Raw genomic sequence first — 12285 nt, forward strand, 5'->3', positions numbered from 1 at the left:
CCAACTACCATCTACTGTAGGTATATACTCCGACAAAGTATCTGAAATATCCCCCTTCAAAACATACAAACTACCCCTTTTTGGTCGCATGTCGCAACAAGTCACTCGATATTGACTTCTGAACTGATGTATGACTTGACATATAACACAGGACTGATTTACAGCTGTGTTAAATAAGCTCTTTTTACAAGCTATTAGCCTTAGCAAACCAAAGAAATATAAAGCTTCCTCCCACTACTGATTATGTGACATGATAATGCCCCATTATTATACAAAGTGATGTGATTACCAGAAACAGTCCTTTGTAAGATCAGCACTGGTCTTTTTGGAAGACATGTTTTCTATACCTTTTCCAGCCACAATGTTTATTTAATTACTTTTTTACAGATAAGGCACCGGGCAGACCTTGAGCAACATCTGTTGGACCCCAAAAAAAATCTACCAAGCTCAGGAGAATAGAACTACATGTTCCAAAACAAAGAGCAAAGTTCACAGCAAACCAAATACTGAGCTAGGAAGGGTTCACTCCCCCTGTCAGTAGGATGACTGCTTCATAGTGCTCAGGATTTCAGATGGTCCTGCTGGTTGACCCGGAATAGCAGCATTACAAAGCTTGCGGTTTCACAAAGAACTGGAATCATACAGCTTTTAACATGTTCAAAAGTGGATTTAAGATCATGGGGTGTGAGTATTATATCCCACATTAATCTGATATGGTAATCTCAGGACATCAAACGGACAGCAAGTGCTCTCAGGGTATCGTAGTTTGCTGAGGTTTGAGCTTTAGTTGAAGGCTTGGGGGATAAAGCTTGCTGATCGGAAGGTTTCTGCTGGTATCAAGTTGCTTTCAAATCCATTGCCATTAAGCTTTGTAAGGATGCTTGAGGACAAAGCTGACGACAAACATTTGAAGATGTTGGAGTTCTTAGATGCGTTAATCATGAGATATTTTCCACAGGGTTTGTTTGAGTAGGATTTTTAGAAAAAAAGAAGCTAGGCCAAGCAGAAGACTGAAATGGAAAATTGAGAGTCTAATTTTAGGCCTGTTGCCCCTTCCTGAAGAAATCTTTTTAAATGTGTTATTTACTCAGGGTCCGTATTGATTTTCCTGAAAGTCCTCTGGCCACCAGATGTTTCTGACACAAACCAGTTCCAGCAGGCATTTTCTCATTTCTGGTATGAAGGGTAAAGCCGTAGAGCCTGTGCTAGGTTTGAACTTTGCTAAGCGAGGTTGAGGTCCGGTGGAAGTAATATGAAAAAAACACGCACATTCAAACAGCGTCTTCTTATTAGACATAAGAAAGAGGATATAACCCAGTCACACCACGTGTCACAGGACAAAGGCAAGCTTTTGCTGCTTGAAAATTAGTCTCATTGTCTTTTATCAGTGTGCAGATCCGGGTCTGCCTGCCATGCTGCGTAAACAATTTTGAAATATTTTATCTGCGTAGCGAAACCATCAGCTTGGGTAAATAGCCTTTGCCCGTGTCCCCTATGTAACTCTACCTTACTTAACCTGAAGCAGGGACACGTGCGGCATTATTGACAAAAACATTTTGTTTAATCACGTCTAACCAAACAGTCTGTGATGCCCAATTTCTCCGTCCTTCAGTTCCTTTTTTATACGGAAATTACAAGAACAATAAAGTCTTCTGATTATAATTTTGACCTAAAATATGAAGTGGTTTGCAATATCATCGACAACATTATGTGGAGCTCTAAAACCATATTGAAAGCAGTTCAAAACAAAAGCTTTCAAGTTGTTCCGTCGTCAGCAAAATACATCCACTGTATGGAAATTACATAATATTCCGGAGCAGATTCTGAGCAATTGTTTACGGTGTGTGTTCATCTGTGTTGTGGCCAAACGCCTGTCTGGTTGTTTGTGTAAAGGAAGTTGACGTTACCCTCCCAGATTGGCCCTCAGCAGTGTGTATGACAGAAGCCAGCCCATCTGTTATTGCAGGCAGAGAGCAGTAATACTGCCCATCCCAGCCCTCAGTCTATCTGTAAAATGTGTGAAACTGTGATTTGTCCTATCTTTCCAATTTCCAGTTTTCCAAGGTTACGCTATACATATTCGGGTGAAATTGCTGTTGTTGTCAGTAGGGGTGAAATGTGATTTTTGTGAATTCATACAGAAGAAGATGATTCAAGTCATTTTAAGGTTTACCGTTATAAAGCTAAGCTGCTAGCCTTTGCTGTTACTGCGGATAATATTGCACATTACATATGGAATTAGACAAGTAAACACAATTGTCAATACTCAAGATTGAGTCCACAGTGTCCAAGTGTGTGTTTTTGTTCCCATAACTGTACTTCTAAAACATAAAGAACAATCCCATTGAAAGCTTTTGTACTAGGCCTGCGCAATTCATTTAAATGTTATCAAAATTGATATACCAACTAGAGCAATAAGAGGTAAGCGAGTTACCAAATATGGGATACCATCTGGCTGAAGTATTGTGGTGCTGCTAAGAAGTCCCGGCCTACAAACGGTGTTCCATAGCATCCAACTTTAAATCCTTGTTTGGTGCAGACCCTTTTTAAAAAAGCACACCATGATCATGTTCGTATATTTTTCAATACATGTGAATGTCTTTCTCAAATTGTTATTTTATATTACATTACAAATCATTAATTAATTGAAATATCACTTAAAATAATTGCAAGTGGCAATTTTTTTCCAAATCGTGCAGCCCAATTTTATACAATAAATGTACCTGTCTTCCCTATAGAGCTGCTGAGTTGTGGTTTAAGTATGCATTACTTTATACATCGGTGGCGACCAAATTTCAGAGGCAAGAGCTTTATTGGTATGTAGTAAATCGCTCTCTGCTGTTTAGGAATCAACTTTAGGTTTCACTCTTATTTTCTAGCAGTGACCATCTGTCACGTGCAATGGGATTTAGCAAGATAAGGTTTTTTTTTGTTACTTAATGTTATTGTCAAATGCAGCTTGAGCCTTTTTTCTGGGTTGTCCATTTGTACGTGGTGTTTATATAGAGGCAAAAATAAAGCTTAAAGTAACAGTAAGTGTCCCTGAGCCTTGTTGTGTAGGTACAGTCATCCCCAGAAACCCCTGGGTCGCATCTACTTGTCAGTCCCAGCCTTGGTCTACTCAATAGTGATTAGCTATCAGTGTGTTTGGCTTGAATTCTCTCTGGAAACCACAGTGTGGGAGTTGGAGTTGTGGCTAACGGTGGGTGTGTGTTTTGAATGTAGGCGTTAGGTTCTGGTGTTTTTTCTGCCTACATTACAAAGCAGTTCCTCAATCTAGGATGCTACATTGTGGTCATACTTTACCGCAAATGTAACGTGAGCCTTTTAGTGTGTGAGGGTTATTAAACAAAAATCCTTCTCACCTTTTATTGTTCAAATGTGGATATTTTTTAGGTCTGAGAGAAATCAATTTAGATTGTATTCTGAATAACCTGACCACAGACTTGGCTCTTATTCATCCATCCACACCCTGAATGCTGCGGGAGTTACGTGAAAGCCGTCCACTGCCCGTGACAGCTCCTCAGTTTGCATGCTGGAATGACGGATGATTGTCTGAGATATTAAATCAGTGCATAAAAGAGGCTAAGCTGTCATTTCTGGACAGAAAATAGAAGTATAAGCAGCTAACTTCCCCTCCTTTTGATCCCCTACATCCCATATGTTTTCCTGCTTAAGCAGATGCCTTTAATACCCAAATGACATTGTAATCTTGATAAGCGTGCAAGTGTAATCTCAGCCGCATTACAGACATCTGCCCGTCCTATTATTGAAAGTTTGAACCCTGTGCCTGAACTATAAGGCCTTAAGCTAAATAATGATATCGGATGAAAATCACCACATATCTTAAGGGCAGCAGTGGCTCAGTCAGTAGGGACTTGGTCTTGGGACCGAAGGGTCGCCGGTTCACGTCCCGATCGGACCAAAAATATGGAGTGAGCTGGTAGCTGAGAGGTGCCAGTTCTCCTCCTAGGCCACTGTGTTTGTGCATGTACATCCTCTGTGTGTTTAATGTGTGTCAACACAACAGAGTAGAGAAAGCAATTTCCCTGTAAGGGATTAATAAAAGTATGTCTTCTTCTATATTTGAACAAATATGGATGGCATTTATAAATCAATTCCTCCTTTTTTAATTATGATCAATATTGGTTGTGATATGATGGATAAACATCAGCATATACTAAGAAATGTGAACACATAGGTTCAGTTGTGACCACCTCTGTAATGAATCATTTTGTGTTAAAATAATGATTGGATTAATGGAGGTTAATGCTTCCAACACTGATATCCCTGCTCCTTAATATTGATAGAAATTGGACATTGCTGTCAATGTTCTTGTGAACGATTTATCACTCATTTTTCTTCCTTTACACTATAGCCCGAGTCCTCCTGGATAGTCCAATCCGTATTGGTTCATAATAATACACCTGAATGTCTTTACAGTGAAACGTGACAAATATATTGATATTTGCCTCTCAATTTGAGGGTTAGCATTAGTTGCTGACTGCTCATGTCAAATATCTTCAGTGGACTTTCTTCTTTTCTTAAACACATATAGAAAAAGGACATTAACACAGGCCGACAAAGTGCTGTCTGAGTCGTAACCTAAAAGCCATAGTTATACTCTCAGTATATATTGACAATGTTGTGGTCTGTCCTTCAGATCTACAAGCATGCAGTTTTCCATTTCTGCTACCTCACAAAGATGATTTTGTTGTATCATTAGACACAGAAATAGCACTGCATTGTCAACAAAGAATACCTTATGCCTGTTTTATTTCTTGTTTACAAGTGTAACAGTGGAGGTGGAACACTGCAGTACTGTCTGAAACTTTATTTCTGACACGTGTGATTAATGGATGTGATTGGATGTCTGCTGATGCTCCTCAGCAAAGTTTCTTTCTATATTGCTGACTCAAGCTTCCACATAAACGCTGCTTCCTGTATTAGTTTTTGTTTCTATAGCACCTAGCGGCATTCATTAAACACACTGTCATTGTGATGACAATTTGTCTGTTAGTATTATGTCTTCTTGGGAATACTTTGGGATTTCATTTCTAGGTTTTATGGGTAATATTGTAACTATTATGATATTCATGTCATGTGGATACCTTTTAGGATGAAGGCTACTCTGGAAACATATTTTGTTTAGCTCATGATTGCAAGTTTGGGGTTGGATATCCGTTTTAGAGTGTGTGTGTGTGTGTGTGTGTGTGTGTGTGTGTGTGTGTGTGTGTGTGTGTGTGTGTGTGTGTGTGTGTGTGTGTGTGTGTGTGTGTGTGTGTGTGTGTGTGTGTGTGTGTGTGTGTGTGTGTGTGTGTGTGTGTGTGTGTGTGTGTGTGTGTGTGTGTGTGTGTGTCAGGTCAGGGCTTTATTATATCAGCAGGGTGTAGCAGTGGCGTCCAGCTGCTCTTTCCAGAATGTGCCATGACACACAGCGAAGCCTTCAGTGAATGATCCACCAGCAAAGAGAAAGCACAGTTCTGAAATTAATGAGACATATGGCGTGTTGTTTTATGAGTCCCTCAGCAGCCACTCACAGACTTGTAGTCAGACACAGGTTGCGTGATTCCTTTGTCTAAAAGGCTGTGGAAATAACCAAAATGTGCCGGAGTAATGCCTTGACAAGTTGACAAGGATCCACTGTTTGCGGCAAGTACTGACAGGTAGAAGAACAGTTTAGTGCATTAAAACTAGGTCTGCACAATTACTTTAAATTTGGAGTGCAATATTCAAGTCTAGGAAGTGTAATATTTATTGAATGGCATTTTGAGTGTTTGAGTGTATTGATGGGCTGCAAAGTTAGACATAATAAAAATCATACCATGATCATTTTAGTATATATTTTTCAATGACAAAGATGAATAAAAATCAATCCCTCCTATAACGTAATTGCACTATCCAAGTAATCACAATGAGTTATTTATATCCAAATCTTGGAGCCCATTCATCTACTTTATTTGTAAATGCAGTATCTCTGACTTTCCTGCTTTAGTTTACACATTTTCATTGAACTTGTATCTCTTTTTACCTCCAGTCACCCCTGAGCTGTTCCCAGGACACGCCCCTGGTGCCGTCCCTGCCGGCAATATCGTCGGCACGAGCCGGCCCCGCCCCTCAGAAGCAGCGGAGGCGCAGCAGCAGCGGGGGCGAAAGCGCTGCCAGGCCCCGGCCGTCGCGCACAGCCCCCAGGCCGGGCCCGAGCAGAGGCAGCATGGAGGTGGGCATGCGTGTGGTGCGTGGCCTGGACTGGAAATGGGGTAACCAGGACGACGCCGAGGGCCACGTAGGCACCGTGGTGGAGATCGGGCGGCAGGGCAGCACTACTACTCCAGACAAGACGGTGGTGGTGCAGTGGGACAGTGGCACAAGAACCAACTACCGCACTGGCTACCAGGGCTCTTACGACCTGCTGCTTTATGACAACGCTCAGATCGGTAAGCAGCTGCTTGCTCTTGATCACAAAGAATTGTTCTAGTGAGAAATTCAGGCCTTAAAATGTGTTCTCTGCGATAACCTTTCAGACATCATTGTGTTTGAAATTTGACTATAGGATTTAAACTCTACAGAGACCAAAGTTAATCCAGAATTTCATCCATTAACACACACACACACACACACACACACACACACACACACACACACACACACACACACACACACACACACACACACACACACACACACACACACACATACATACGCACACAAAGCTCATTCAGAGTAGGCATGGTAAGTATCTCTATACATTAGCCATTCAGCTCTATACTGGACTCAAATGACACATACAGTAATGCAGGGCTCATTACCATTTTGCTCCATTTAAACGACATTTTTTCTGCCTCAGAAGCTCGCCCTTCAGTTAATGGAGCGAAAGAATAGAAGGGATGAGGAGGTGGGGGTATTTTTGTCATCATGTTTGTGCCTCGGCTCCTCCAGATCTCATGATATGAGCCGCTGTGAAGTACTGCGGACTTGACGTATGCCTTCACTGCTTCCCTTTGCACTATAGCAACCTCAGCCATGTTAAATTCATAACCCCACTCACCTTTGTCCAACAACCTCTCCTTCCCCTGCAGGCGTGCGTCACTCCAATATCATCTGTGACAGCTGCAAGAAGCACGGCATCATGGGAATGCGATGGAAGTGCAAGGTGTGCTTCGACTATGACCTGTGCACCCAGTGTTACATGAACAACAAGCACGACCTGAGCCACGCTTTCGAGCGCTACGAGACAGCGCAGTCCCAGCCGTGAGTACTGCACTGCCAGCACAATTGATCCTCATTTAAATTTTAATTACGGTGTCGTCCGTCACAATGTCTCCTCTTGACCGGCTTGCTCTATTCCAATCCAGTTTGACTCGTAGGAGGTTAGACCTTATTAATGTTGTTTCCTCCAATTACCTTTCATTAGGCCGGTGTCTGTCTACACTGGCCAACAGCATCATCAAGTTTTCCACTTTAGTTTGTTTGATTTGCCGAGTTTCTAATGGTGATTTAATAATATTATCAGGGTTCATTTCCAGGTGAATTTTTGAAATGAATGACTCGCCCTTAAGTCAGCTTAGGCAGACCACCTCGCCCCCGTTTTGCTGGCTCCTAGTGTCCTACGTATCCACATGCACTGGAGTGACTTGAGTTCTCCCTTTTTAGAATCCACTCTTCTGCATCAGTTCACAGTAAAGCTCCAAACTGCTGCAGGCACCGTCTGAATGTCAGCTGGATGGCCTGTTCTCGTTTTAACGAGGTGATATGTATGACCCAAATTTCTCCTATAGTTTAGCCCAGTCCAGGTCCTATAGGGTTCCATTTATTTTCCTGTGCTTGCTGTCCAATGGACTGTGCAATTAGGGGTAGGATTCAAGACATGCTACTCTTTAGCTTTGATTTGATTTAAATATTGTTCTTCTTCAGGATGAGCTGAATGAAACATTTTTGTGTAGGATTAGGGAATTAATGAAATTGTCTACTACTGTTTTTTAAATTTGTATTATTTATAAGAAGCAACATGGAGACAGAAAAGTTAAACAAATTAAAAAGTGGTTTAAAAAATGCAACTGAATTGTTACAGCTCCTAATCATGACTTCAAACTGGCATCCTTGCTATTAATTTTCTGTGATAACAGATATGAGTAACGTCTTTACTTGAGTCATTTCAGGTTGAGGGGTTTTAATTTTGTACTCTGATGGTTTGGGTGGCAATGGATCTGCAGACCAATTACAGACTCAGTCTTTAAGGGAAATCTTGAAAGTAGCTATAGCGTCCATGAACTCATCAGAAAAGGGTTGCATGAGGTAATAAATAAGTGGGGAGTATAGGGTCATTTTCTCATAGACTTCTATACAAACTGTCTTCTCTTGGCAACCTGGGTGTTTCCACCTGCTGGCAATCAGAAAGAATGCAGGTTTAAAGCTGCTTTCAGAAAATGTTCCCTCTGCTCACTGCGAGCAAGGGCTCTTGGCAGCTGTCGGTTTTGTTTCTATGGTTCCCTCCCTTCCAGCCTCGTGTCGCTTTTGGCTACATCAGATGATGATGATATCTAATTTGTTTTGCTTTGAAAGGTCAGGCGCAATCAAGGCCACAGTTGAAATAGTTTGAAATCTTTGCTCTGCCAGTCAAGGGACAGAGCTTCCGCCTAGTCACGTAGCATTATCTCTCCATAGGAAAATAACTGCTATGGGAATCCAGATCTTTAACCTGAGTTATTTAAAGGTTTGTACTGTAATCCAAAGTAACGCTAGTATGCAACACGTTAGTAAGGAAAAGCTAAAAATAAGATACTAGAAATAAGTCATCAGAAGTATCCTACTTTTTGGGTTGATAAATAATGTTAGTACTTTAGCCCAAAAAGTATTTGAAGACTCAAACCTACTGTAAGAATTTGCTGTTGTTTGATCATCTTATGCTGTCTCTAAAAATGTAGTGTGTGGCATTGGTTGAGGCCACAATAGGAGTATAACGTGTATGAAATTATAGCGACACAGCAAATTCATTTAGTTTTTTATTTAGAGTGAATCTCTCAAAATGCCAATTGAAAGTAATTTAAACCTTTGTTTCAGAAAGATAACAAATCTGTGTGAAACGCACAAGGTTAACATTTGAAAGTTGTTAGACACCTTTAATGCTACATTTCTTAAATGGATAAAGTATCTTTGAATACAAACATAATTGGTTTCACTAATCTAAAAGATATTGAGAAAATGGATCGTCTTTCATTTGTCTGCAGCTGTTGTGAATGGATTGACGTCACTGATGAGACACAGGGCCTGTCTCAGTTATCGCTGCCAGGAAGATTATTTTAATGGAATCTGAAACATGAAGGGTATATTGAAGTCCATAAGTGGCAGCGAAGACTGTGACTCATCTAAGGTCATTCAGACGGCCTGTGAATAAGATCTTCAAACACAACTAGCTTCTATATATCATTGTGTAGCTGTGACTTTTTTAGACAGTGCTTAGGGTGTGGGTTTGTTGTGAATAATTGACCACTCTTGATGTAAGAGGTCCTTTTTTTTGTTAATGACAGCATTGTCCTTCCGATGGACTTCTTAATTTGTCGCACTTCCTCAATCATTATTTGTTCTGCTCCATTTAATATTCAAATCATTGCATTCACTTCTTCAATGTGTCCTATTTGCAAATATACCTTCTGGAGGTGACATTTAATATCATTTCAGCTTTTAGAAATTAGGAACTATTACACATTAGTAAACAGATTTGATCTACCCCGTAAAATTGAAATGGATGACTTTTTCCTTACTGCAGATATAAAGGAATACATTTCTAATAGTTCTTTGATTATTGTTCAGCTAGATCTACGTTTTCAAACTCAAAGCTTTAAAATCAAAGGAATTTGTTTTTGTTTGTGATTTAAAACAAAACCCTACAGCATGGATGTGAATGTTGCGGGATAACAAAAATAGATAAATTGAAAAAGATATTTTACACTATTCTGTCTTCCGGAATTTTGCCTTTCCTGTAGTGTGTTATGTAGTTTTATGTGCATGTAATTAGTGAGCAAAGGCTGAAATTAAAAATAAAGTTCCATCCAAAGGGGGTTTCTCTTACAATAAAACTCACTGCTCATCATTTCAACATAAAATTACCCATTCGTAATACACAGTCTTTGCTCTACTATTATATACATCTTTTAATAATCTCAGGGTAATTGAGTTGTGACTGTCACCCTGCAGTGGGACAGAGCGTGCATGGGGGGAAAACATCACATGAAAGTCACTTCTTTCCTCTTCTGATGAATGAAATAGAGGAAACCTTTAAGAATATAAAGTGAAACACAAAGTGCCTCTTTATATCCAGACCACGCTGACCCATATTTCACTGACAGCATTTCAAAAGATTAATTTATAATCTGGCAGTCATGGGACACACTTGACATTTGCCTTGAAAGGCAATTTTAGCCTGGTTTCATAATGAGTGGGGCTCGTTGTTCCAGCAGCGATTTATGTGAGGAGAACCGGGGTTTGGGCTCAGCACAGTGAAGAGGGACTCCTTTCATGTGGACCAAACATGTGCGAGTGGTTTAATGGCTATTTAAGCAGGGTGGATCTATTTGCAGTTTGTAGACATACTGTAGGCAGGAAGTTAGTCGGTGTCCTCAGGGTACAAGGGGAAGTTGTCAACACTATAAACCCGTTGGACTTGCTTACACTCCATCACAAACATGTTGAGAGCCGGATGGACCGTGAGTGGGTGTCCCATTGTGATCAGAACAGATTTGTCTGGATAAGCATGTTGACATTCTCAACTGCGAGGGATTAGCATGTTAACATTAAGACATGCATAGGTTAACAGGTGCTGGATAGGAAGTTAATCAAGGTGCAATTATAGCAAAGCATTAAGCTGTGTTACCTAATTCAGCTCTGTTGTGTGGGCGGTATCTTCACTGATTAGAGCGTTTTCGTTACCGTGCATGTTTAGGATATATCATTTATATCGATGAAATGCAATAAATGTAGTGCAGGGCTGCATCGAAAACTAGACTTATTGATTAATATAATAATCATCAACATTTTGGATGATCGAGTAATCGTGAAAGCCAGCAAAAAAAAATGCGGTTTTGAAAAAAATTACATATAGAGATTGTCCTGCTTTTTTAGATGTTTTATACAATATTTAAGTAAATCTCTTTTGCTTTTGGGCTGACATTACAAAATATTATAAAACATCTTCTTTAAAATCATAACATGGATATTTTTGATAATTTTATAGACCAAAAAGATCAGTCTAGAAAATAATCTGCAGATGAATCGGAGATCAAAAAAATAAAATTGAAAATCTCAGCCCCAATGACATGTCACACTTTAGTGTGTGTGTGTGTGTGTGTGTGTGTGTGTGTGTGTGTGTGTGTGTGTGTGTGTGTGTGTGTGTGTGTGTGCCATGTGTTTACGAGGAGATGGTTGGTGCGCAGCAGGTTAATCGACTCTTCAACACACAACAACACCACACAAGCAGTTCCAGGGCAATATCTGGACAACTCTATTCTTAATCCTTCTTCCTTTCTGATCAGGCTACCACCTAAGTAGAGGAGGTCAAGTGTAGTAGTCATGTCCAACCCACAATACTTATATCATGCAGAGTTTTCCAGCACTTTCTCTGGGATTTGTTATATGTTTAACTCTTGTTTCACTCACACAACTGCTGTCCTCCTGAATGTTTTTGAATAGCATTTCATTGTTTTGGTAAGTGAAGCGTTGACTAAAGAAGTTTCTTAGACATTACACAATGACTACATGCTTATAGTGTCCTCACTTTTGCCCTTATTCTGAAAAAAGACCATCTTCCTTATAAGCTTTTAACATGGCTAGGTATGCATACCCCAATTTGCTACCTTTCAATATGTTTTAAAATAGCGAGGTTTTGAAATTAGGGATATTCTTTTGGTTTGTGTCCAGCTCTCCCTCTGACCGTTAACAGGCAAGGGGCCACTTCAAACTGCTGTAAAAAAAAAAAAAAAAGGGTAACAATTTTTAACCAGGGCCATCTGACTTTAAAGATGAAGCTGTCAACCATCATTCCACTCAAAAATGGTACCATGACACTACCTAATAGCCTAACCTATTAATGTGAATTCTTTTTTCTGGCATTTCGGTTTGTTTTGATTTCCACAAACAAAGGTTCATTCAGTTTACTTCACTGCCTTCTATTTCAAAGGATGAAGTCACGTGTCTGATTGTTGACCCAGCCGGTATATGTCAGAAGGTGGCAGGTCCTGATCCTGTCTGGGAGCACTGGTGACATTCAGCCAAGCAGGATTAGAAATCTTG

At 40.2% G+C, this 12285-nt stretch overlaps 1 protein-coding gene across 1 annotated transcript in view; it reads left to right on the top strand.

Moving 5' to 3' along the window:
* The first annotated feature begins 653 nt into the window (after nt 1-653).
* mib2 (MIB E3 ubiquitin protein ligase 2) overlaps nt 654-12285 on the top strand; it is a 35584-nt gene continuing 23952 nt past the window's right edge. Inside the window, 4 exon segments of the mRNA XM_063882785.1 lie at nt 654-684; nt 6038-6057; nt 6059-6437; nt 7080-7251. Of these exon segments, the coding sequence (XP_063738855.1) occupies nt 654-684; nt 6038-6057; nt 6059-6437; nt 7080-7251 (602 nt within the window).

The sequence above is a fragment of the Eleginops maclovinus genome, chromosome 1 (assembly GCF_036324505.1).
Source record: "Eleginops maclovinus isolate JMC-PN-2008 ecotype Puerto Natales chromosome 1, JC_Emac_rtc_rv5, whole genome shotgun sequence".
Taxonomy (NCBI): domain Eukaryota; kingdom Metazoa; phylum Chordata; class Actinopteri; order Perciformes; family Eleginopidae; genus Eleginops; species Eleginops maclovinus.